The 27,841-nt window shown below is 42.4% G+C and overlaps 1 protein-coding gene across 1 annotated transcript in view; it reads left to right on the top strand.

The window, feature by feature from the left end:
• Positions 1-26,223, top strand: part of SPATA16 (spermatogenesis associated 16) — a 50,847-nt gene extending 24,624 nt beyond the window's left edge. The window contains exons 4-8 of the mRNA XM_064385115.1: positions 11,547-11,694; positions 14,666-14,801; positions 15,024-15,172; positions 21,502-21,653; positions 26,095-26,223. Coding sequence (XP_064241185.1) covers positions 11,547-11,694; positions 14,666-14,801; positions 15,024-15,172; positions 21,502-21,653; positions 26,095-26,223 — 714 coding nt within the window. The remainder of the gene's footprint in view (positions 1-11,546; positions 11,695-14,665; positions 14,802-15,023; positions 15,173-21,501; positions 21,654-26,094) is intronic.
• The last annotated feature ends 1,618 nt before the right edge of the window (positions 26,224-27,841 follow it).

The raw sequence follows: 27,841 nt of genomic DNA, 5'->3' as shown, positions 1-27,841 counted from the left end.
TTTCTTCTGTACAGAACAGTTTGATTTTTTTTCCCCACTGGGTCAGACTCATTTAAAATCTTGAGTTCACAAACACATTTTGTGAAGGGGTCATTTCTTCAAACGGAATGTCTTTTTTTTGTCTCTTTACACTGACTTCCCTTCTTGGTGTCATGGATATGAAGCTTCAAAGAATAACCCTCTAAAGGAGAAGCTGTCATAGCTGTCCTCTCCCCCAGGGGTTCAGGCCATCCTGCTATGCAACAGGGCTGGAAAAGTGGTGTGAAGGACAAGATTCACCCCAGTGCCTCCATGCAGAGTCTAAACCAGAAGCTGTGGTTGGGCTAAGGTGGGAATGAGCCAGAAGTGAAGGGGGAACTGAACTGCTTCCAGCCATTACCATCACCTGCTAAATAGCAAGGGCCAAAGGGCACTGGTAGGACTCTGGCTCATCAATACTTTACTCACAGCTCACATCTCGTTTCTCTTCCTGGCAGAAAGCTCCTGTGTGGGCCTGGCCAGACCCCTGTGGTACCAAGAGGCACCACCTTGGTGTTCGTGCCCCACTCCCACTCCTTGCCTTTCTCCCAAGTCACTGTCATCTCCGACTGCAGAAGCTTTGAAATGTCAGCAGAGATCAAACCGTTTGTTTGATCCCATGCTGCACTCGGTTTTCACCAGGAGACAGAGATTGCTCTGAGATTTTGTGCCTTTTGTGTGTGTGCCTGAGCGTGGGCTACGCCAGGGATTCAGCAGCACCGGGACGCTGACACACACAGGAGAGGCAGCTGGGTGCCCAGTGCTGCTCCCACTCACAAAACAGCTCCTGGAGATACATCCCCAGCACCAGCAGCAACCTTTCCCCTCCCAGGGCATTGAGTTCTGTGCACTCAGCACCAGGGCTGATTTCAATGTCATCAGAGCACACAGCAACAATTATCAGGATGATGCAGCATGTGACACCACACTGGGACTTACCACCACAGAGAGACTGAGCAGAGGTAGCATAATCCTTTTTTTTTTTTTTTATTAATATTCTCTCTATTTCATGGTGTAAAAGCTGAAAATAACTTGTCACAACTATACATGCTCATGTGCCTTTGTAACCAAAGCAACAGCTATTGATGCACAAGCTTCGTGCTAACTACTCCTCTGCCCCAGCACTGGCTCACAACCATGAGCAACATTTTCCAAGGAAAAGGGAATAGATGGGGGACAGGATGGTTTGTTTTTTCCTTCTGTGAAGAAAGATTTGTAGATTAAATACGTCAGTCTTTGCTTTGATCAGTGGGTCAGGTATAAAACCTTCTGGCATAGCATTGACTACTTTTGTTTCTTCATATCATGATTCTAACAGCTGGAAAAGTTTTCTGTCATGGCTTCAAAATATTGTACAGACCATTTGAAGCCTGCAGTTGACATCTTTACTGCAAAAAATTCAAGCCCTTAATTCTCAACTGCAAAGCTCTTTAATATTTATCCTACTTCTAAATCACTGTGTTTTCTCTCCTGATCTATTCCTCATGCTCAGAGCAGTCTTTATCTTGTATCTCCTCTGGTTTTCTTCTCCTGATATGGGGTTTATCCTTTCCTTTGAACTTCTCCTATCCCTGACATCAACTGCCAGGAGTCCTCTTTCTTTAAACCATTCTTAAAACATTCAAATTGCTCCCTTCACTATCAACTTTTATATATTTCTTCTTCTTTGGCACTAACCCATTCCATGTGACTGTGTACTCCTCTTGGGCACACTGCAAGGTTTGTTCTGCTAAATTTTTAAGGCCACATGGACTCATACTAATGAATTACCTGACTTTCTGCATAAAAATACCACAGAACTGCACCCCATTTTTCCTGCATTGGTGCCACAAAAGAAAAGCAGAGACTGGTTTTGAGAAAGTTACCCAATGCCCATTTAAACAGTTTAGGAACACAATATTTACCATTGACCATCTAACAGATAATTTGTTACAGGTTTTTACCCTGTGTTGCCCCAATTTATGAACTAGGACCTTACTCATTCAATCCAAACTTCCATCAATTTATATTATACATTAATTTCTGAAAGCTTAAAGGTCCTTCAGCACACCTTACCTTCTCCCTGTATATGTACCTATGGATCATGATCAAGGCAACTTTAAATATTCTTTCTGATTAGCTTTTTGATTAGCTTTCTTTGATTGTCCCCTTTAAAGTAAATAATCTATTTCTGGATCTTCTGTACACTGATACATAATACCTAATGCCCTGTGTGGGGTTTGAATATTTATACCCAACTTCCATTCTGCTCTGAGACAAAGGTATAATGCCAATGAGTGGTGGAAAAGTAATTTGCAATGGATAATATTATTCAGTAAGTTGGGCCTTTTTCTCTGTTCAAATATTTTATTCTGTGGATTGAAAAATATACATTCCAAGTTGACATATCATCAAATGAATGGGTTTCTTTTCATAACCCACTAGAGATATGCACTGGATGATTTGTGTATTGTCTGTTAGATTAAAAATGGATTAATTAAATAGAGTTCACTGCAATAAATAATAATATAAAAACTAAATGTATTATAGTAAATATCTTCAGAGTGGTAGCAGCAAAACAAAGTTTAAACTTACTTATTACTATAGTCATGTAAGCTCCCCAGCATTTCTTGTCTGCAATGCAATTTCTCAGCTGGTAACAACAAAACAAACAGTAGGCTTGTGATATTTCATCCCACAGAAAGAATCCCTCTCCAAACTGTCCAGTTTTACTCACACCTTGGCAAACAATTCCACTGGCTAAAAACTGTGCAATATAAGCTGGATGTTTCATTCTGTGAATGAAAATATACCACACCCATACATTCTGACAATGTCAAAAAAGCCCAGTGTTGTCAAACAGGGTTCAAATCTTGAAAGTCACAGCCTGACCAACATCTGGCACTCCCATTTTAGTGTAAATTGTTGCCTCATTTATAAATCTCTCAGTCTTAACTCATTTTCACATTACAAATCTAATTATATTCATTATTCCATTGCAAAAACCATGTGGCCTATTTTATGCTAAAAGCTGAGCTCTAGCATCCACTGTGCACTTAGATCCAAAGTCAATCCCACCTAGCCAAAGTCTTACACTAAAAGCCATTGCACCAGCCAGGCATATGTTTCAGAAACTAACAGAGCCCCAGGAAAGCATTTCAAAGCTTGTGTGTTCCTATCTGCACGCTTCCATAGCCATCTGTACTAAAAAACTTAATTCCAGGATGTAGCCAACAAGTATTTGCTGCAGCTCAAACGGAGGCCTTTAATTTGCATTGGAGTAAACTGGGCTTTTAGCTTTAATTCCTGTTCAACCCCAGTGTTCTGGGCAAGACTGCAGCCACCACAGAGCTGCTGTTAGCACGCAGAAAATGCAACTTGAATATTTCTGTCAGCTAAACTCAGCGCCACAGAGAAAGCTTCCAGCAGCACGTGGAGGTCTGGGTACCTTCAGACCTTTGCTTTGCACTCTGGACACTGCTGTGAACACCAGGTGCTTCCTACCCCAAAAGCCTGGGCTGCTGCAGGCACAGGACAGCATACACCTCACCCAAAAAATGCAAACAAACCCCAGCCCTGCGAGGCGGCCGAGCACCGCCAGCGCTGTCAGCTCCTGTAGAGCTCAGCCTCATCTCACACCTTCAGGGGTGAAAATCCCAGGCAAGGAAGTTAAGAGGGAAAAGCTCTTGGTAGCCAAAGTCTCCTGTGCAGTCCCAGCTGGTGCCCAGGCCTGTCAGCAGTGCTGTGTGCTCACACTTGACCCGTGCCCTGCTGTGGAGCAGGAGGTTTCCAGGCTGGCAGCAGCAGGGATGTTTTGCAATCCTCCTAATGGAGTGACTGATAGGAGCTGACAGGCAGCCTCCCTGGGCAGCCTGGCCATCATATCACTGAGAAAACGTATTTCTCATTAATTCTTGAAGCTATTTGAGCAGCTCATGCAGTGCCACACTTCACTGCAGGAAAGTCCCTTCTTTAATCAAATCAGGGGGAAAATCTGTGTAAGGTCAATGGCTCTTGGGTGCACTGGCAGAAGTTGGTGTCTGGTGCCTGGGTCTGTATTGTCCCAGGGGTCTGTGAAGCTTGTTGCTGCTTTAAGAATTCATTTTAAATCTTCTCATGCCAGAAAAGAGATAACATTTCCTTTGTAGCTCCTCACAAACACCAACAGGTAATCCTCCCTCTTCTGTATCCATGGTCATATTGAAGGCCAACCCTTGCCTTGATGCACTGAGCTTTTAATGTCCTGGTGGAAAATTTGGACATAATTCTATTCATATCATGGTCATTAGAACAAAAATATTTTGTCCCTTAAGCAGGAAGATCAGTTTGTTCTTAAGACACTGGTGTCCAGATTATCTCAGTGCAGCTTCTGACCAGTTTGTGGATTTCCCATGTCCCCTTGCATCATGACTGAAGCAACTTGTTAAAATTAAAATTAATAACATCCTGTCAGGACAGAATGGGCCCCTTCCCCTGTGTGCCATTTCAGGGATTCAGACCAGTCTGCCTTTGGAACACACTCTTTGTAAGACATAACTCTCAGCTGCAGAAAATCAGCATCATTCTGCTCTCAGGTACGGTAGTAAAAATATGGAGTAATTGAAAACTGGATTGAGAAGGCAAATAAAATAACATAACAGAGTTTCTATCATATTGATACTGATTTGGGAGATTTTCACTGCTGCTGTTACTGCTGATATTTCCATTTCAGAAACAATTCTATGTGCACAAAACCAAGGAATTGAACCATTTTCTTGCATCCTTTCTTCTTTAATAATATCTACTTCCACATATTTTCTCCCTACTTCTATTTTTCTGGTGCTAAATCATTAATGATAGAATAAATACTGCTTGAATCATAATGCTAAGAGAAGATATTAGTTTAAATGTCACAACTATTAAAGCAGATGGATTAATTGTCTCTGATTTGAGGAGAGATGGATTTATTTAACACTAGCTGAATGAAATAGGAAACACATACCTTGCTGTAGTTGCTAGCTGTTGAAATCCCAATATTAAACAAATTATCAACCCAATTAGGGTTGTAACTGTTAACAGGGACCTATAAATCATGTCTTAAGGATTCTCAACAGGAACAACCTGGTCAGCAAAACTCTAGACCATTTAAAAAACCCACAGGGCAGCTCAAAAGTAATGTTCATATTTCAAAAGCAGAATTTCCCATTAATTCTGGTTTTTACTGGTTGCAAAGCAGAGCTTTAAGATTTACAAAGGAAAGCTGAAAAACCAGTGCAAAACCCCACCCATTTTGTGCTGTTCTCAGGCCCTCATTGTTCCCTTGAATTGCAAAGGTCCTTAAGAAGTTGCACATCCATTATCCTCTTCCCTTTCTTTGTATACCTGCCCCTTTCTTTGGGAAATGAAGCTGCAGGCAGGAACGTGTGCTGCTCCTGGGATCATTACTGGTGATGTGGCTCTGCCTGCACACCTGCTCTTGAAGAACTGCAGAGCACACCATGCAAAAATAGACAGAGTCACTTTTCAGAAACATCTCTATATACAGTCAGCTCGGCTTCTACTAAATTAACAGCCATTCAGGCACATGAAGTAGTTTGCTATTGCAACGACTCAGGCATGATTTTCCACTGACCCTCTGAGCAGCGCTGTCCATTTGACAGGCTAACCACATCAGTCACCATCTCAGGCTGTCTGATTCATCTCTTCACATTTAAGTTCCCAAAAGACATTGAGCTCCGTGCTGGGAAGCATTGACATCTCCTTCAGTTAGTTTCTGTATTCTAGCTTCCTTTTCTTCTTTTCTCCCTTTTTTTCTCCTCCTCAGGCTAAAAGCCCTGAAAACCCCTTACAGCAAATATCCCATCTTTCTCCCAGGAGTATTCTCTTGCCAGGCTCACTCCCTGTCTCTCAAGCACTTGCCTGAACCTCCTGATGGATGCAGCATCCAGATGTTGGCCAGGGGATGCTGACTACATCTCCCTAAATCACTCAGTGCTGCTCAACCTTTGGCTCTGCCTGTCTGAGTTCAGATATCTGAGCCCAGGCTGCCAAAGCTGCTCAGCTGAGCACAGTTTATAATTGATTTTTTTTTCCCACAAAAACAACATGCTGCTTAAGCTGTGACCTCCCTAGCAGGAGCCCTGCAGAGCTGTCCCAACACCTGCTGAGGACTTGGGATGGCAAAAGGCTTCTCCCAGCACTGGAGGGGAGCCCAGAGCAGCCACAGGGATTGCCTCACTGGAATTGGGGTATTCCTCACTACAAAAATATCTTTTAAAAGGGGACATCGTTAACAAAAGTGGTTAAAAGCTCTGATTTTGGACACTGGCTTCATGTGGAAGATAATTGCCCTGTTCACAGACACCACAGGCAAGGAGTCTCCAGAGCAGCCTCCAGCCTTCCCATATGCTGAGCATTCCAGGATTTTTCTTTAATGACTCATGATCTCTTTGAAAGGATATAAAACATGGATTTTCTTTCTTCCCAAACATAAAGAGATCCTTTATTAGAGTATCAAGCAGGCCTTGAAGCCTTAGGTAACCCATCTGCAGCACCTCTGCCTTTGGGAAGACACGGATCTGCTCCACAAATCCCCTTTCAAAACACGCTGCATCCAAACTAACTCACAGAGACTTAAATACCTTAATAACTTAAAACCCCAAATAAGCTGATATTTGATGTGACCTACATTAATGGGGAGGCATTACAAGGCAGATAAGCAGAAGGTTCTCATCTATTGTGCAATACATGATTTATTCATACCATAAACATATTGAGAAAGGGATGTGCTCTGGCATTCTGACTACTTATTTTTTCCCCACAGAAAAAAAAATATAAAATAAAAGTTCTGTAAGAGGATCATGCTGGTGAGAAGATATTCATATCACAACAGCCACAGACTTAGTGGCAAGACTGCCAGAGACTTTTTTATGGTTGGAAAGATATAGAGAAAAGCACATAGGTTGCACTGCAGTGCACCCATAATTCTAACTACCAGCCTAGGAGTGGAAGCAGTTCATAGAAGAGGCTAATGGCTTTACCCTGTCTGATACCATTGCATTAATAAAAATCATCAATAAAAGCATCAGTTCCTGCTGTACTGTAAATGAGACAGGGACTGAGTGTGCACTGCAGCTGCAAGATAAGGCACTAGAAAGATATCTAAATTTTTGGCTAATTCTAGATGTCAAGATAATTGGATTTTCCAAATTAAACCTTTCTGTAGTTAAAGAGGATTAAGGTTAGAAACTGTGGCAGGGAAAGCTACTCTCACTGTTATGAAGATTTTTCACTACAGTGCCATTTTTCTTCTATGTCTGCTCTAATGCAAAATGGCAAGAGCTTCATAAAAATATTGAAGCAGTTACATCATTTGCCATCAGAAGCTGGCATAGGGAAGGTTCCTTTCTTGTGCATCTACCTATTCATTTTATGAGTTCCTAACTGAATTTTAGTGAGTGTTGAATCACAGAATTATAGACTGGTTTGGGTTGGAAAAGACCTTAAATCCAATCTCATTCCATCCCCTTCCACTATCCCAGGTGGCTCCAAGCCCTGTCCAACCTGGCCTTGGACAATTCCAGAGATGGGGCACCCTGTGCCAGGACCTCACCACCCTCACAGGGAAGAAAACCTTGGATATTGCATAGCCAAGAGGCTCAGAGAAGAGTATGAGACAGTTCTGGGTCAAATATGGGTTTAAAAACTCTATCAAAACAAAGTTTGTTGTTTAAGAATGTCTTCTGTCTTTTTATTTTTCACTACAGCAAAGTACATGCCTCAAACCTGTAACTGAGGCATCCCTCAAGCTTGTGCTTCGTGAAGGAATTAATTGGTATTTTAATAGAAGTGCTGACAATATAAATACCCCTTGAGACACTTTGTCTCCATATGGTTTCTCTGCAGAATTTCTCTGATTCCCCACACTTCCAAAACAGGGATATAAACCTCCTGACACAGCAGAGCATGAGTCAGTCCCATAACTACAAAAAGAAATCTTCCACATCACCAGGTTACTCTGCAGAGTCTTTTAAAGCAAGTTTTTGCATCTTTGCTGGAGAAATAGATTCTGTCCAGTGCTGAACTAAACCACATTCAGTGGCCTCGTGTCAGTCACAGCCCTTACATTCATTATTGTACCTTGCTAGAGGAGCTCTTTCTTATATTTTAAGATCACCTCAAGGACTTAATATTTTCTAACTTTTCTGGAATTAAGGGCTGGAGTGTAGCTCCATGTGATGAGACTTGCTGCAGAGCTCAGTTGCAAGATATGCAAAAAAAAAAATCATCTTTCTTTATCATTTTGTCAGCTTAGCAGCTGCCCCCACACTCACGAGAGCCTCACACTCCTTCCACTGTGAGGCCAGAAAAGCAACATCCTCCTTCTTGCACCTGACAGGACATTGTAGAAAGGCCTGTTCTGATGCAAGCACATCAAAACACGTGCAAATGGGGAAAAACCAACTGCCCAACCCTCTCTGCAAGGAATTCCTGAAGTCCACTGAGCCCTTCCAATCCTCTCCTCGGTGTGTCTGTATCTTGAGTGACATGTGCACAGCACAACAAATGTTCTGGAGGCATCTCTGCTTCCTGGACACGCTGCCAGATATTCATCCACAGTGACAGATTTCAGTACATAAAGGCGTGAGCAGAAAAATCCTCTGGGATTTCCTCATATAAAGTTTTCTCCTCCAAAGTTTTTATGGGCTGAAGTTTTATATCTTTAAAGACTTTACCCTATAAAAATCCAAGAAGATAATAAAACAAATAGTGGCTATGTCCAGAGTCAGTAGCCTGGGGACAAAATGCTCTTGGGTAATAATAAGAATACCTTCAGTAACAGTATTGACCAGAAATTATTAATCTGTTCTTCTCCTCATTGGCTGACATTTCACCATAATTGCCCTCAGAGCTACTCACTGTTTGCTCTGCAGAGTAGCCACAGGTACCAGGCAGAGATCCCAAAAGTGTGACTTTGAAGTGTTCTTGAGGATGCTAAACCCAAAAGTGAACTTTGCAGACTGCAGAGCTTGCCTGGTCCAGCCACTCGCTTTTTCACCTCGCTCCCTCGCTCCACCTATTTTAAACCTGAAATGTGTGGATACACCCAAACCCACACGCACATGCTCACATCAATCCGGATTAGGAAAGGGCTGACAACCTACAGAGAATAAGCAGAATACCCAACATCTCACACAAAATCAGGCTGACCTAATTCCATGTCTATATTTACACGTGAAATTCAGAAAAACTTGGAAAAGTTTTTGTTATAATGTATCTTAGAAAGTTAGATTGGTAGCATTGCTACACGATCTTCTAAAGGCCCTGAACGACAAGATAATTAAAGCCACAGAAATAAGAAAACCTAAAATCATTTTCCTGTAAATCAGTGCAGACTGGTAAATTCACCACAGGAAGGAATGGGCACAGATCCCCTCGTGTGTCCCCCAAGCTCTTGGCAAGAGGACACAGTTATTTTCTGGTCTGATACCTCCAGATCTGTGGCATTAACCATGGATAACATGGTTCTGCCCATGGAAAGCTGGATCTTCTCCTCACCTGGGTGGAATGTTATTATTGCCACAGGTGGCCATGATACTATTACACACATTCGAGGCTTGTTAATGCTCCAGGGCTAAACTGGCCACTCCAGACTGCTTCCATTCCAAGATATGCAGGAAAATGTGCTGGCTAAATATAGAAATCCAAAATATAAACAAATCCCCAGTGATACCCTCGAGATCCAGGCAGAGCAATCAGTGTAAGAGCACTCAGGGTGCACGTGTGGCAGCCTATCCTAAAATCTACTCAAACCAACTGTAACAGTACTTCTGCACGCCCCACATCAATCAACAGGATGGAAATAAACTGGCATAAAACCTTATCAGAGTCCTGTTGTCTAAAGCCATTAGAGAGAAGGACATGGACACTTAACTAATTGGCACCCTCAGCCTCCCATCCTGGGGTGGTGGGAGCAGCCATCAGCTGAAGGGATGACTCACGGAGCCACACTGTGCCTTGGATCACTTCACCCAGGTCAGGGATAGACTGGAGAGCAAAAATCAGGGCTTGACAGTAACACACAGAGCTGGTCCCACAGTGACACCCCCTGTGAATCACCTCAGGGGACCTGGGAGATTCACACCCCCCGCTGAAATGCAGATACCCTTTCCTCCCATGCCTTTCTGACCATCCCTGTTAACTCTGTGTTAGTGCTGAGATGTGGGAATCGGAATAACAGTTCTTTACTAGGAAAATTAAAAATATAAATGCAATAGTATTCAAAAAACCAAAAAAAAAAAAAAAACCAACACTGCCAGAGTCAGTTTAGGAGCTGAGCCCTGTGGGTCAGGGTGGTGGCACAGTCCCATCCCATGGGGGCTCAGCCCTCCTGCAGTGCCAGCTGTGCTTCTGCTGGGGCAGGGATCCTGCACCAGGCTGGAGTTTTCCTCTGCAGCTCCAGGGCTGCTGGAGATGGGCCTGCTCTCCCTCTGGGAATGCAGGGCAGGAGAAAGCTGCTCCTCTGGGAATGCAGTGGGCAAAGGCTGCTGTGCTGTTCCAGGCTCAGATTGTATCCAGGTAGGAATGCTTGGCTCCTCCCCTGGGCGGAGCATCTCCCCATGGGATGCTGGAATTTGATCAGCCCTGCAGGGACACTCTCTGGCCATGGACAGCAGAGATCTCCTGGAGGGAGGATTGGCTGTGGGAGAGATAAAGAAAAAACTTCCCCATGAACAGCAGAGGACTGCCCCAGCTCTGACAGATGGGATAGAATCCATACCCCCATTTCCATCCTGAGACAGCAGGAGATGCAGCCAAGGCAGAGCTGAACGTGGTCTGACCCAGACCCCAGCCCAGGAGGAGCTGCAGCTCAGCCTCCCTTGCTCTGGTGGATAAAAATGCCAAGCAAGGCAGTTCCCAGGCTGGCAGCTCCTCCTGGCAGCTCCAGCACCACTGGGGTCCACCAAGTGTGAAATCCACCTCTCTGCACCAGGCGAGCACAATGCATCATTTGAGTCATTTCTAAGGGATGAAAAGGTTCATAAGCTCCGTGTTGCCCTCTGCACAGGAGTGAATTTTGCTCTTAATGCAAACGGTGCTTAAATGCAATATTTTAAGACTAATATTCCGTATAGGCACAGTGTCTGATTCATGCCAACCCAAGGGGTAATATGAATGCTTAGTGTTTTTTAACCAGCTCCCAAGGACTGAATAAAACCATCAGATGAAAGCTGTGACCTTCAAAGAGCACAGAATCACTCTTTCTTTTCATCTAGGAGATAATTTAGCTAATACTTTTCTCCTCATTGAAGACAGAGGCTCGCTGCACTGAAAACTGTTTACAAATGTTCTTTCCCCATTAAATTGATTTTCTGAGTATAGATAGGCAGTGTTTTCTGGAACTAATTTAAATTCCTCTCTAATTAATATTCAGGACAAAAATATGTTATCTTTGCATGACTGTGCAATTATTAAAGGGAAAATATCATCAGAAAATGTAGGGGGGTTTTTGGTGTTGTTTTTTTTTAACTAGCCATTACCCAAATGTATCATTTCTTTGCCTTTTTTAGGCTGCAGCTGAAGAAGCCTTCAAGAGAGAAGTATCTTTTTCAGTTATGTACACACCATTTCTGAAAGGAGACAAGGCTGACAAAATAAAGGAGGCAAATAAAAACTTTGCTAAAGAGCACCCTGATTACATGCAGCACATATTCACAGGTAACAGCAGATGTCTTGAGCACTGTGTGCTCTTTGTTTGTGATTGTGTCTTAAAAGGAGGCTGAGAGAGTCTGAAGCTTGAGCTTCAGACATTTCTACGTTTCTGGGGAGAAAACTGTCATCTGAGATTTGCTCTGTGATTGTCCATGATTTAGGTAATCAAATGAATTCTGAGGCAAAGTACAGACTTCACACTACAAGTCCCCATAAATACATTTTTTACCCATGAAGTGCCACATTTCTGTGATTGAATTTCATTATTGCAACCAGTCTTTTGTTCAAAGGCAGCTTTGCAGTGTGCTGTAGTGGCAGGGAGACCCAAGCTCACTCCCAGCTCCATGGATTTCCGTGACCACTGATGGTCACCCCTGCAGCAGGGCCTTCACCTTTCCCTTCCCTTCACCTTTCCCTTCCCTTCACCTTTCCCTTCCCTTCACCTTTCCCTTCTGAGAGCACTGCTGGCCAGACCACCACCTTTGAGAGCACCTCAGCTGCAGGGATGGGAGCAGAAAGCCAGGCTTCCTTTAGCCTGTTGAAGACAAGGAGGATCCAGAGTGAGCAAGGGCTTTATCTTGTCACCTCCTGGCACAGTGAGCTCCAACAGCCTCTTCTGGGGTAAAGAGATGCCCAAATTCTGGTGACCGTGACATTGTTTCAAGAGGAATGGGCATGACATTTTGGCAGGGGGATAAAAGACATTTCTTCTTGTCATTAACATGCTGACCTGGGACATAGCTGTCCCTGATAACACTTGGCTCTGAGTTGGTGATTGAGAAACATGAAGGGAAAAGTACATTTTCCACGTGGATTGTGGAAAGCCTCTACCTTTGCCAGACAAACTGAGTGTAGCTGACCTCTCACTGCCACCTCCAACACAATCATCCAAAAGGCTGAGGGGCTGCAAACCCCAGGTCAGATGGCACTAACCCTGCCCAGCTTCCAAAAGGAGACAGCCTGATTCTTTGGAGAAAACAATAAAATAAAATCTCCTTCTTAAACACAAATATTAATTAGGAAGCCTAGTGTTCACCATAAAACTGTGAAAACTTGTTTTGAAAACCAGTACAAATCTAGATCATGTTTTGCAAGATGCAGGCCACCCATGTGCTGGATTTCTGACAGGACCTTTGGGCTTGTTCAAAGAGAGAAAATGAGGATTTATCTATCATGAAAGTTGTAAAATCCCTGTCTTCCATTTACTTGCTGATGGGACTGTGGAGAATTTCCTGGGACAAAAGTACTGGCATTAAAAGGAGCATAAAATAAAACTCCCTCAATTTACAGCAAGGGTGAGACTTTCAGGAGCACATAAGCAGCAAAAGTGTGCAAGTGTTGCACTGAAACTCAGTTTGTGTTCATAAATCACTGAATGATTCTGAAAGTGTCACCAGTCACTTTCTTACTCCTCCTTTTGCAATAACAAAAAGGAAGAAGGTAAAAAAAAGGGGAGATAAAAGATCCCAGTCCTATAGAGGTTTAATCAATTCTAAAGCAGACAGACTAGAGCCAGTTCTAATATTTTTTCAAATATTTTTTTTTTTTTTTACAAAAATCTATCAGTTAAAAGAATTGCTTCCATTTTATTTTTTTTCGGAGTGCAGGTTCTGAAATTTCTGGGATTTAAATGGTACCAAAGGCAAAGAAAAAAACATATGTAAACATATCAGGCCTGTCCTGAGAACCCTGTCAGGCAGAGCAGATACAGCTCCTTTTCCTTCACTTGATGCTGAGATAACTCAGAACAGTTTTAGGTGAAGTCAGCCAAGTCTGTAGTGTTTACCCAACTTATCTATTCAGATCTAATAAAAATCTAAAATCTAAAATCATAGTGCCCACCAAAAAAAAATACCATCACAAGCCACAAGTTTAATTCTTTGTCAGTGTGGTACCACTGAGCATTCAAACTGCAGGTCTGAATCTCTCATAGGTGAAATTAAAAATAGGAGTTAAATCCTATTCTATCAGTGGGTGTGAAATACCAAGCATCTCACGAACATGTTATTTTAAATACCCTTCCCATTCTGCAACAAATATCTGTCCAATTTTAGTCCAAGTTCTGCTGGAGTGTAAGGTCTGAATTGGTTTCAAAGTTTTCCTATTGCCAAGGAAAAGGAGCAGATTCACATCGAAATCCAAGTGTACAATGCAGTTTGTCACGAAATGGGAATCCATCAGCAGCAGAATATGCTGCAAGGGAAATATCAGGTCCACTTGCTTTGATTTATGTCAGGGTAAGTCTGGAGAGCGCTGAGTGGGGTTCTCCATTTGTCACTGTGACCACACAGCCTGGCATCTTAAAAGCAGAGCTCCCTGCAAACAGAGCACTCCTTTGTGAGAAGTGACACTGACATTCAATCTAGGTTTATTTTCTGCAGGGGAAGGGAAGGGAGGGTAGAGCTGGTCCAGCTCCCTACACAAAGGTGCTTTGTGCAAGTGCTCTGAGCATCTGTCCTTGCTGGGGCCAGACCCATCAGTGACACACAGGGGTGACAGCACACTCACACACTCTGGACACAGCTGACACGTGCCAGCTAGGCAGATCCCACAGGACATGCAGGAAACCTGGGATTGTGGTGGTGGTGCTGATGGCAAAAGCACAAATCTGTAGGAAATTAAACCTCACAAATTCAGGGAACAACAAAACAGCTCCTTCTGCAGCTAAAAGATCCGGATGATGTGTTCTGGAGGGTTGAGTTCTTAATGCTTTGGATGATCAGCACTGAAAAGTGCATTGATGGGAAGAACATGTTTTATCTTATGCATCAGCAAAACTTAAGCTGTTGATGCAAAAGGTTGCAAAGTCTGGATTTTCAAAACTCTGTTAGAGCTGGGTGGGCTGGTTTGGTCTCTTTAGTTCTGGCAAGATTTCTGGAACCCTTTCCAGTCCCTTCTTTTTTTTCCCCCAAAACCAAGTAGCTTCTCTTACAGCTGAAATGTGACACTGGAAATTATCTTCATTTTGCTATTCCAGATCCTCATAGAATTCACACATGGCCAGACATGGTTGAATCTCTGCCTGCCTGCCCAGCAGTGCTCACTGACTGTGGGTTTCAGAAACAAAAAAACTTGGAAAGGTCTGTAACTAGAAAACTGCCAATATTTTCAGGTGCACCAACTTGCTTAAAGGCTGGAATAGCTCAAGAATAATCAATCTCCACAATCCTTGCTGGATGAGGAGGGCTGGGGAGTTTCTCAGGGCTCTTTTCTCTTTGGCCAGAGTCTCCCCATCCTCCTGACTCCTCCAGTTCATCCTCACCCTGACCTTCCGCTACAGAAAATGAATATGAAAAAAAACCACAGTCTATGGTATTTTTATTTCATTTTCTAAATCAGAAAGCATCTTTCAGTCCTACCATGGAAGAAGAAATAAAGCAATTTGGGGAAAGAACTGGGGAAAAATATTGTCATGGATTTTATAGGAAGCACCACTATAAAAACTTCTTTTTGATGTGTGATGTGTGGTGGCAGAATCCTCTGTGTAGGAATGATGTTGTGCTTTTAGGCAGCTACTTCATGCTGCACATATGCTCCTCCCATGTCCAGAAACACCCCGTGAACTGCACCAGGAGCTGAGATCAAATGGGCTTTAGATACTTTTTTTAAGTAGTCCTAATTATTTAACAGTACCCAGTTTATTTTAAATCATTTAACATGCAATTTTCTCAAATTTTTATGGCCTAATGTATCATATCCCTTGTCCATATAGCCGCAAAACTATCCACTATATTTAATATTGATAATATACTACACATTCCACCAGGATCTCCATCAAGAGTTAATAATTGATCCTTGAAGCATTCCTGATGATTTAGATCCTGATCCCTGTGTGGGGAAGTATGTGAAATAACCTTCAAATCTGCTACAGCCACATTCAATGTATATTAGTTAATTCCACTCCATACTTGCTGCAATAATGTACACAGCTTTTTAGCAGCATGGCTGTTGATTAGCACAAAAGGTCAAAAATCAAATTTGCATGTAGACTAGACTGTTTTAATGCAATTCTTAAATTATTCTCCTGAAAATATGAGGAAGAAGCCTCTCCTCCTCCCCAGATTGTGAATGCTAATGTTAATGCTTTTTCCCCAGCAATAACCGGGTTGGAGTTTTCTGAGCTCAGGGAATCGGAGCCATTTTCTCGTCAGGAGTGTCTTAGCAAATCACAGGATTTATATTCTTAGATAGGAGGTTGACAAAAACTGCTACTTAGCAACCCCTAGCTAGGAAGAAACATTAGCTGGATATTTGAGGAAGCTCTGTCTCCTTCAGCTCCAGAGAGCAGCTGCTGGAACAGCGCGAAGTGCCTGAACTCGCAGGGCTGGTGGGAGGTGAAGGTGCTCAGTGCTTTTCCAAAATGGGAGCTCACAAATTGTCTGCATGGCTGGGAGGCAGGAGAAGGGTCAGACATCCCCAAGGAAACACAGCTGCTTCTCTCCAGTTCTCTCCTGGAGCCTTGTGCTGTTGGCTTTGGGTGACCAAAAGCCCGGGTTATTGATGTGTGGGCTGGTGGAAGTGGCATTTTTGGGAAAGTGAAATATCTGTTACTGCTGTGGGCACTGCACTTCAGTGCACTTCAGGAAGCTACAAGTGCAAACAGACAGTGGGTTGGGTGCTGGCTACAGAATAAACCCCTGGCCTTTCTAAAAGCCCCAGTAAAACTGCAATTTGAAAAGAATAATTGAGTCCACAATTCTCTCTTTGGGTATGACACAGAGCTTTTAGAGGTAAGGTTCTGTCACAGTTGTACATCTCTATAAAGTATCAGGAAGAGAAAAACTTTGAAATAGGGTATCTTTTGTATTTTGCAAAATTATCCTACTCTGTAAATTAATTCGGAGGAACAGGACTCCATGGTTCAAGCAGAGCCAAAGAGCAGAAGACAAAGGGAATTACACAGACACAGAGCCAGAGCTGCTCTGCTGCTGAGGATACCATCTCTCTGGTGCTGACAGACTGGGCCAATTTTGCTTCTTTAAAACTATTTTAAAATTTTCTTTTAGCTAGAAATATGACTCCATCTTACTTCTGTCACTCACAAACTAAATTAAAAACTTCTGCAAGACGAACTTCAGCTACAGACTTAGGCTTTACAACTTACTTTAAGAAGATAAAAGAATATCTTTGGTTTTTTTAATAGAACCAACATTCCTTTCTGTCATCTTTTTCATCTGAAGATGCAAATGTGCAATCCAAATTCTTGTCCTGATCAGATATTATTTTGACAAAAACATTTCAGGGCTAAAGAAGATCTTACTAAGCCATGGCAGCACTTAATATTCAAGGCAATTCTGCCACCTCAGTTGTGCAGCCACCCAACCTAGAGTTAATTATGTGCTTTATACACAAGCCCCAGTGTTGGTATGATGTGAAGTTAGAGGTTTAAAAAGCAGAGAATTTTCTCTTCCCCCACCTTTCTCATAAAGAACAGTCAGTTCCATGTAAATCAAGGGGAGATTTGGGTATTGTGAAGCAATTTGAGAAAGAATGTCACAGTCTGCCCCTCATCTGCAGCTGGTGGGCAAATGCCATAAACCTCATCTACCCAGAAATACCCTGGCACAAGGGTTATTTTATTTGCCTTAAAAGATGTCTGCTGGTCAGACCTGCAGCCACTCACACCCCAGCCAAGACTGCCAGCACTGACAAGCAGTTATTCTATTAAGTGATTTCACTGGGGTAATTTCTGCTGCTTTATACACACCAAGTTTGCCTTTCTCTTGCTGTAGTCCCATGCTGATGCCACATGATGCTACTTAAGAGGAGAAAGAGTGGCCAGAGGGGTTTGTTAGACTCCCCATACCATAAAGGTGAGCAAAACCTACCACACGGTTCACAGCATGATGCCTGCATTTACAGATCTCACTCTTTTGTTGTCTATTTTTTAAGTGGAGGGAAAGTATTTGCTACAGACAGCTTTCAGCACACACACTTCCTGAAGGGTACCAGGGGCATTAAAGAAACATTGTGATGGTTTTTTCCTGCTTGTTATTGCAATGCACCACAGGGCTGCTTGCAAGGCATAACTTCATTCAGATTTTTGAGCTCAAAAACAGTTGAAAGGTCTTCACAATAGAAAAGAGCTACTGGGGGGCATTCCAGACTTTTGCAAAGTGGTGCTCTTTAAGCTGAAAATCAAACATGCCCTGAGTGTTGGGTATGACACGTCCCGCTTTAAATCCAGGCTGACCAAACTTTGCTTTCCTTTTAATTTTTTTTTTTAGCACTCAGCAATTTAACTTTATTTATAAATAGAAGTGGCAGAAGGGATGACTCCTTTCCTGCATGCAGAGAAAAGGAAAAGGTGGGGGTATCACGCCGAAGTTCTCAATAGATGAAAGGACACATGATTCACTCCTCTCACATGCTCTGCAGCTCCTTTCTGCAAGGAAAGCTTTGTTCTGGCTCTTAGCGCTGGGTGTTTAGCAGGAGCCAAGGTAAGCTCCATCCAGCAGAGGCTGATCTGCTTTGTGTGGGTGCTTTTTTCATCCCAAGGTCAGAGGAAGGAGGATGTCACAGGGATGATCCTTGGGCAGCAGGATCTCATTCTCTTCTTTCTTCCCAGAGAGGAAGGCCTTCAAAGATTCCTCCAGGAATAAACACCTTTTTTGGTTTTAGTTTAAAGGGAATTTGTGCAGCAAAAAGTTTTATAGGGAATGCTCCCTCCTGCGAGGCTGCCCATTATGAATTAAGTCCTCAAGAGAAAATCCATCAATTGCTTATTTTTTCTTTATTTTAAATTCTCCTTGAAATACTAGTCAGTAGGGGTGAGATACATCCAGAAAGTAACAGCATCATCATTTACCTGTTTCTTATCTGAATATGTTACTGAATTCTGTTACTGAAGTCTGTACTGCAACCAGAATACAACTCTTGCTCTAGGTACTGCGTTTTGGGCTCCTTTGCTACCCAATTCCTCTTTTCCACTGAGTCTCCATTTAAGTTTGCTGCTTGCTTGACCTTCACTGTGGCTATCTGGGCTGGTTTCACTTTCATCTGATTGCCAGGTCACTTTATTATGTTTTTTACTGCAGCTTAGTAGCCCCTTGAATTCTGCTACAGTTCATGTAATTCTCATCATGCGGATCAGCTCCCTGTGGAAATTTTCTTCCTGCCAGCACAGTTATTTACTTTCTCTTTCTGCATTTCTCATTGTCACCGAAACACCACCTCTGACAATGTTCAACCTCTTCTAATCCCTTAAAAAAAAACACAAAAAAACCCCCACTTGTCAGTAATTTATTTATTTATTTCCAACCTACTCTAAATTTAAACAGCATTGCTGTGTCCGCAGAGTGAGTGCTGGCTCAGATGCCAAATTTGTTTCCTGGAGCTACGTGGCCTGCCCTTATATTTTTCTGAAGAGTCAAGCAGAGAAAAAATTGTTTTCTTTTAGCCTTTACTTTCTTAATCACTGGAGAAGCCCCCAACAGACACAGCATGATGAGAGAGGATTGTTACCTGCTTTCTGAGCTGATGACTCAACACTCTCATTTCTTAGTGCTTGCACAAAAAGGGTTTGGGCGGATTTCAAGAATAGCAGGGAAAAACCATTTGCTGCATCTCAAATGTCGTGAGACTATTTGGTGTTGATAAGAGCTCTCTTTCTTCCTCATTAACTGATTGCTTCTCCTGCTTTTAATGCACGCAGCTCTGCCTGGGGCTTTCAGAGACCAAGGATTGGGTGGAGACTGAGCTCCATTTTCTCCCTTGCTTCAGCACCACGTTAACTAGATAGGGTCAGAGTTATAATTTCACATATTAGAGAGCACAGAAAACTTTTTCCCTGCTGGTATCTCCTAGTAATACTAGGTCAGGTCCTCAGAAAAGGACTCTTCAAGTGATAAATGTAGTTTGTAAGGAGGTTGTGCCAGTCTTCTCTCTTAGAGTTGGGTTAACAGTTCATAAGATGGGTGTGGAAGGACTCTCCAGGATCCTCAAGTCACCTATTTTGGCTCTTGTACACCTTTGTTTCACCAAATATCTCACTGACACATTCAGTAAAATCCACCTTAGTCTTTTCTGCTCTGAGTGAAACACACCACAGACCTTCCACCTGAATTATCACAAGCTTAACTATCTTATTTGTACTATTTTTACATAATGGTCCTTTTGCTATCATTGTCTTTTATCTCTCCTTTCATTTTCAGTTGTTTGCTCTCTTTGGAATTCAGCCCTGCATTATGTTTATTGAGAAGAATAATAAGCTCTTGGCATTTTCATTAATAGACTAATCAAAGCACACTTCTCTCAAAAGAGGTATCTCCTACCGTGCTGGCTTCTCTGCTCTGTGATGCTTGGGTTTCAATTAACCTCTCCAAACACAGCTGATGGAGCTATCTGCAGTCCTCCAGAGAACTGCTGACCAGAGCTCCTTTTCCCTGTGCACTGCCTGATTCTCTCCTTCAGCTAATGGAAACACCAGTCCACTGCCTCAGCTCTTTCTTTTCCAGTTGCTCTCACATCTGGAGCTCCCAGATTACAGCTCCATCACCCTGCTGGTCTCCAGCACATAGTCTTTTATTTCACACTGTTTCACAATTATCTTAGGTATTAGATTAAAAGGTGCAAAATTAACTGTACCAGGATTATTTGTGGTTTTTTAAAGTTAAAGAAAATGGAGTTTTTTTTCCATTATTGTTCCTGTAAGAGGTATAGAAAGCAAGATCAGAATTGTTATTAAATTCTTAGCCTTGATAAAAGAACAGTGTTCACACTTGATGGTTGCCCAGTGCAAATTTCTGCAAAACCAAGATCAAGACTAAATCAAATGATGAAGATTCTTTGTGAAGAGAGGTTCAATTTAAAAACAGGGCAGAGTTTGTTGAAAAAAATAAATGTCATTCCAAACTTTCCTTTCACTGTGTTCAATTCATGATTGGACCTAGAATCACCTACCTGAAGTGCATGGAAATGGCAGCATCAGGGTGCCACCATATGGAGCTGCCAGAACAAAGGTCTGCTAAAAATACTGGAAGTGGTTTTGAAAATTGATGCCAATTCTTGGAATTTCAGGCACTTAAGTGCATTCAAAACCCTGATTAGATGAATGGAAATTTCACTCTGAAGGGCTGAGCATTCAGATATGCAATGGCTCCATCTCGTCGGGAATCTAGGCCAAATTGCTTTTGAAAATCTCAGTAGGGTGCTTATTTGCATTTTTGGCATCAGAATACTTCTGAAAATATGGTGGCAAGGCTGCCATCCATCAAACACTTCAGCAGGTGCTGAGATTTTATGCAAGCACTTGGCTGAGTTTCTGTATTCACACACTTAAAATTTACCATGTGCCTGGCTGCCTGGAGGATCAGAGACCACCTCTGCAGGTTTTAGGCCCTCAAGGTTATATATTTGAAAACTCTGGATTTGCCTAGTCTGCAAACAAACCGTAAGCTGACACACTGCACGCTTTCCTCAACCTCTTCACTGAAACTTTAAAGCAATCCATATAAGTTAGGTAATATTTAATAGAGGGGATTATGGAAAAGCCATTTCCAAATGAGAAAATTGCATTCAAGTTTGTTATCTGCTGTCCCCCCTTCACATATGTTATGACTGCATTTTTATTTTTCTACTACTACTACTACTAGAGAGAGTGTGGCAAGAAAATCTATCCTTTTTTCCCCTCTTCAGAGATTGTCAGCAGCATTGCCTTTAAGGTGCTGGATATCATATTGCTTCTAGCATATTGCTTATAGCATTACCAGCACAAATATAGGGGCTGATGAGCCTCCAGGTGCAGGGCTTAAAGGACAAGATTTTTTTTCCTGTGACTGTCCTCTAACCTCCCTTCTTTTGCTGGGAAAACAGGGCAAGCACAGCTCGTGTCCAGTGTGATGGAGAGGTTCCATTTCACCAACCTCCCTGGCCTCTGGCAGAGGGAGGAGGAACAGCCCCAAGTGATGAATCAAGTGATGGCTGAGCTGGTGACCATCCCTGCCTGCAGGAAGCCACTTGGGAGGGTGCAGAACTCATCAGGTTTTATTTCCAACACCTATTTTGGCCTTTAGAAGAAGGGAGCCAGGGAAGGAAGGGCTGGGCCAGAGCTCTGCACTGCAATGTGCTCCGTAACTCATTTTTGCAGCCCTGAAGTAGTTTTTAAATCGTCCTTCAGTGCTTTATCAGAGGAGGTGCTGATCACCTGCAAGGATGACTTTTATAGAACCAGCATGACTCATCTGTGGGCATATTTTTAAAACCTCTTCTTTTCCCCCAAACCTCCCCAAATCAGTCTGGGAAAATGATTGCAATTATTCAGATTGTGCTACTTTAAGTTATCTACCCTCAGAAGCCACCTGCTGCAGAACAGGCCCAATCCAGCTACAGCTGGGCAGAGGAGGGAAGGAAAGGTTTCCTTCCTGCTTCCATCCATGGCTTGCTCCTTGTCTCTGAATAATCCTGTGTGCCTGCCATGCTTTGTTTTCCCTTTGTGAGAGGAGGGCAGTGATGCCAGCAGGGCTGGGACTGGAGTCATTAAAGGCCTGCTAGCACATCAATAAGCTGCAATCAGAAAGTACCACATGATTATTCTTCCTCGAGGCTGTCAGGTTTTATGAAGGGGGAAACAGGGAGCTCAGGTACATGCAAATTCTAAGCATTTCATTCTAGGGGAAAAAAAGAAGAAAAAGTCCCTCCACAGCTCTTGCATTTAAATACAGTCCAATTTTGATGATCCAACTAAAAACTCTTGGTTTTCCCAAAGCCAGTCCCTTGCCATTTGTTTGCAGTCCCGCAAAGCTCCTAAGCTCTGCAGAATTAAAGCTTCACAGCAGCTTGCTTTAGGGAAGAGAAGCAGCAGCCTGCAACTGCAGGAGGTGGTTGCCAGACTTTGAAGTCTGGGCTCGAGATAAGGGGAAACGACACTGCAAAGAAACTGTGTTATTAAAAGACATTCTCCTTTTGATTCAAGTTCTCTGGTATTAAACTTCAGCAGGCCCACATTTCAAGGCAGACTAAAGGGTCTTGAGTTATTGGTACATATTTCAGTGATAGGTTTTTCTCCAGGGCACAATATTTTCAGTACACTGCACGTTGGGCACAGGCTCTCACTCTCTTGTCTGTATCTTGTCATGTAGTAATCATAAACCTGACCTCCCTGGAAAGCTTTTTGGAGAGGCTTTAGGCCACCCAAGACAGGTTTTCAGTCTCTTAAGGGTAGGACTGGGCAGGACAAAGGTCCATGCTGGGGCATTTAAGCGACAAGCTTTAAATCTTTCAATGAAACACGTATTTTTTGTTTACTGAGCACAAGGTAAAAGTGCTTTTTTACAAGCATAAAGACAGAAAATTTCTACCAGCTACACTCACTGCACTAATTCAGAATTCATTTATTTTTCTTTGTTCTGCCACCCAGCTGTAAAATATATCTGTATTCTGTCTGTGCAAATGGAGGCTCGTTTGCCTTATAACTGGAATATTTCAGTAAAGTTAAGGCACCACAGTGTGAAGGCACAAGACTGCAGGCAAGAACTTGCAGAATAACTTCACCAGGGAGTGATTAATGGGCTTTATCTTCCCTGGTGACGCCAGCCCACATGGCACAGGCTTCTCCTGTGCCAGCAGGGACTGGTTCCCCAGCACATCCCAGCTGCAGCGGGCTCAGAGCATCGCTGCCCATGGCTGGGTCTGCACTCCTGAGTCATCCAGGGAAGGGGCAGAGAGAAATCCTCACCTGCCCATCCTCCTGTCCCCTGCTCACCTCCCTGGGGTCCACACAGGATGAACCATCTGCAGGACTGGGCTGCCCTGGTGTGATTCAGCATCTCCCAGTGGCCACTCCAGGGGCAGCCCCGTGTCCCTGGGGGCAGAGCCACAGCACCCACGCTGGCCCCATGTGGTTCTCACTCCTCAACAACATTTCTGAGAGAAATCTCGTTTCTTTTCCTTGAAGGAAACTGAGCTGGCCAAGTTCTAATCGAGCATTGGACTAATAAAAATTTAAAATAATTCCTCTGAGGTCATTCTGACTTTACACTGCAAAAACTGAGATAAGACTTTATGACCAGGGAAGGCAGTTAAATTGTGTGAGTTAGAAAGGGCTAAAGATGCCAAATGTTTATTATCACATACTGAATAACTTGTATAAAGTTTAAAAGACACTGAATTTATAATAGTACAACTCACAAGGATCCCAAAGGCATTTCAGTTATAAACTCTTTGGTGTAAATGTCTTCCTGTAACTAAATAAATAAAGTCCTAAGATATGGCACAGGAAACCTCAACTGAGGCCTTTTTAAGTCAGTATTTTTTCACAGACCCTGGGAAAACAAAGATGCTGTGATATCAGTTAGCCTGAACAATTAATATAAGTGGAGAAAAAACCCTGAAGAAAATCTTCCCAAGGTTTATGATTTCAATGTCACCATATTTGTGCATCATAAATCAAGATGAAAGGCTGTTAAAAAAATAAAAGAATCTATTTTAATTTAAAATCAAATTAAGACTTTTTTTTTTAAAGACACGTTTCTCTTTGGGGGGATTTTCCAAAAAAGATCAGCTTTGGGAGAATTACTATGGTTTGCCAACTGCCCATTTTATAGCTGCACATTTTATCTGCCAGTAGAGCTGGTGAAACACTTTGGGTGATAAAAATTAAAACCACAGCACACAATGGACACTTTTCACTGGCATGTAACAATATCAGTGAAACTAATTGGAAAGACTTCTATTTTCCCTTGTTTTCCAAAGCAATGAAATTTGCAGCCTGGTTGGGCTGTCAGAGCAGCCCCTTGGGGTGACAGGCCAGTGTCCTGGTCCCATTGCCAGTGAGTGCTGCCCAGCCAGTTCTTCAGGAGAATTACTCCAAGGAAAGCATTGGAAACATCCTCCCTTTCCTGAGCAGTTCCTCTGCTGCCTGGTCTGATGCAGGATCTGTGCTTTGCCCATTCTGCCCTTAATACCCTTAATCTCTGGGTTCTGTCTATTCTGGATTCATAGAAGGAGATTATATGTTACAAAATTATGGCGATTGAAAATTTCTGATAGGTTAACTCTTGAAGTCAGAGGCAGAAATTTATAGGTTTGGGTTTTTTTTCCATCAATGCTGATGCACAACTTAAAAATACCCAAAAGATTTCATAAAATATTTGGACCAACAATATTCAACTTAATGGCTGCACAAGCACAGGGAAAATAGGCTGGGATTGAGCATAACAAATGTCTTTAGAGATTCAAAAGAAGATTCCTGTATTCTTTATCTAGTGCTGGGATGCAGATAAATAATTTTAACTTCAAATACCTGAATGTGTAGGGTAACTTGAGGAAATGCAGATGTGCTTCTTGAATCTCAGGGCAGCATTTTTTTTCTCTTGTAAAGAGGAACCTAAATGCTGATGTTTTGGGTTTTACCACCTATGTTCTCATATTAGACTGCTGCCTGTCTAGGTACAGATGGAAGAGGCAATTTCTTGAGGGAAAATACAACTTCTCCATAAATTCTAATGCTTATATTGTCCAACTCCTTGTAATGAGTAATGGATTTGGGAAGAGATTCCAATGGTTTGCATTCTCTTTAAGCACTGAACTCTTTGGAATAGACCTACTAGTGCACAGCAATGTGACAGGAATTAAATACCAATTTCTCCCAGTTTGTCCCTAAATACTGATGGCTGCTCACAGGAGTCTGCTCAAGGATCTGAGCCTTGTGTCTCTTACTGAACTAAGAGCTGCTGAAACATTTCCAGGTGTTTGGGAAAGGTGCAGGGTGAGGCAATGCTCTGACTCACCTGGAAGGGTACACAGTGAGGCAGTGCTGCAGCTGCCTGGAATTTTAGCCTCCCTTCTAGCACTAAGGACAGATTACCAAGTATTTTCCCTCAGCTTCTTTTTATGGTTTACACTAGAAATTGTCAGCCTTGGTTTTATGCTCTGTTATGCTGAATGATGGGGAGAAGGAAGGGTTTGCCAAAGGAAAAGGATAGTAAAAGCAAGGAAAATGAGCTAGATACTTCCAGCTACAGTAAAAGCATCTCAGCTTTATTGTTGTCCTCTTGTAAGGTTTTACATGCTGCTTTAAATGATGATACATTAGCCTTGGGAGAAAATACTAAAAAGCATTCATGTATGACACAGAATATCTCAGACAGCTAAAGAATAAAATATGGAGCCTTTATTCTTTACAGCCTAAGCCTTCCTTTACTAAATATAAACATTTACTGCATTAAAATGTATAGGCTTAAGTACAAATTTTCTAGAGGATTTTTTCTCATTGTGAAGTATTTTATATCCCCAATAATACAGTGTAATGGCTGAAGCAAAGATGAGGTGGCAGTGCTCATTGTGTGAAAGATGAGTAATAAAATCATCAGCGTACAAATGATTTTTTAATTAGGTTTTAATCTGTGTATTTAGAGAAGTTATTTCTGTGTGAATTCCACACTGATAATTTTTATCTCGGTACCACAGCTGCAGTCACTAATGGCTGATGCCATGGACATCCTTGAAGGAAGAAGTGAAGAACATGTGTGGACTAAAATTGAGAAGGTAAAAAGCAGCAGCAAAGGGCAGGAGAGTATATTGCTCCTTGGGGAGTAAAATTCCACCTGAGTCCTATCTATTTGAAAGGTTAAAAAAAATGTAAGTGCTATTTGAAACCTGACTGCACCCCTTGAACTCTGTAAGTGCTCAGGCACTGGCCACAAATACATGTTTATTGCTTGATTTAGCCCCTATGGCTGAACTTTGTCCATGCTAATAGTCTCATGGGGTTGTCTAACTCATGAAAACAAAAAGACAAAAAACCCAACCTGAATAGCTTCTTTCTGGCTGATAATTAGAATTCTCTTCTATCTTTGTCACAAGTGGTACTGTGCTAATTGGATGTGGGGGGGGAGTTGTTAGGGAATGAAATTCAGTCCAACAAATTAGGTCTCTTAGTGGAGCTCAAATGAGGCTTTGGTGATGTGAGAGGTAAAAGACATGTAAATGCTTCTCTGGAGTCTGTGCACAGCAACTGGTCAATTTAATTCTGAAAGGATTTGTGAAACGCAGAGAGCCTTGTGCTGCTTCTCAGTACAGATGAGTCTGACCTGGCAGAATGAGCAATAGGTGGGGCTGGGGTGTAAGAGGAGTGTCTCACATTTTCACAAAGTCTCTCAAACCAGAGCAAATCAGAGCTCTGGGCATTCAGCACCACAGACATTCAGCCCCTCGTGAGGAAAAGGACAGCAACACATCACCAGAGAGGGAAAATGTGATTAATGGTTCTTGCAGCTCCCTCAGGTCCCAGAGGGATGCACTCTCACTCTGCACTGTGGATGCAGTGACAGGCTGGGGAACAGAGGGTTTGGATTTCTGCACTGGCAGGACTTGGAATTGCCCTTCCTTGGGGCTTGGGGTTTGCAGACACTCAGGTGAGACACTGAAAACCCCAGACCCTGCCTGCACAGTCTGTACCCAGGACAAGCCAACGGGACAGAGATGTCTGAAAGACACCACAGGGGTGGAGGGTCAAGGTGTTTTCAACGTGGTTATATTCATTATATTCCTCAGTTATTTCAATTACAATTTGAGAAGGCATCTATCTCTCCTTAGAGAAAGTCTGAGTAGGTGTGTATTGCCTCAGTTAGCTGTCAGATCAGTGGCTTTTAATAAAGTTTTCCAAGAACAGAGTGTTTTCAGAAACTAATCAAATCTTAAATGCCCCGAATTATAGACAGACTGGGTTCCATCTCTTTCAAAAGCTTGTGAGGTAAAACAAAGGACAAATATTCCTATTTTTTTGACATTGCACCAGGATAGTCTCTAAATTTCTCACACCTGCCTACAGATCATGAGAACCTTTTGCAACACGAATGCTGCACATGATATAAATGATATATGCTTATACAATTACATATATTTTCCTGCCTTGTATAATAAACATTGTTCTCTGGATGAGTGTAAATGACACAGCTACAAATAGCCTATTCCCTGTACTTCTCTAATACTCAACCTTCCCATTTTACACAGTAGACTTAAATATCAAAGACAGATTTCCAAAGTTTTTCCAAAAGTCAGCATTTTAACCCACAGTCAGGTGTTTGAATAACCAGCCTGATTTTCACAACTCTGAAAGACCACAGGTCAGAGGCTTCTGGGAGTGAATTGAACAGAGATAACTAAATATTTGGAAGGATAATTAAGGAATTAAAGGTTCCTTAATTGTTTATTC

Source organism: Passer domesticus, chromosome 11 (assembly GCF_036417665.1).
Source record: "Passer domesticus isolate bPasDom1 chromosome 11, bPasDom1.hap1, whole genome shotgun sequence".
Classification (NCBI taxonomy): Eukaryota; Metazoa; Chordata; class Aves; order Passeriformes; family Passeridae; genus Passer; species Passer domesticus.
The sequence above is the reverse complement of the archived record's forward strand: the minus strand, read 5'-3'. Positions and strand labels throughout refer to the sequence as shown.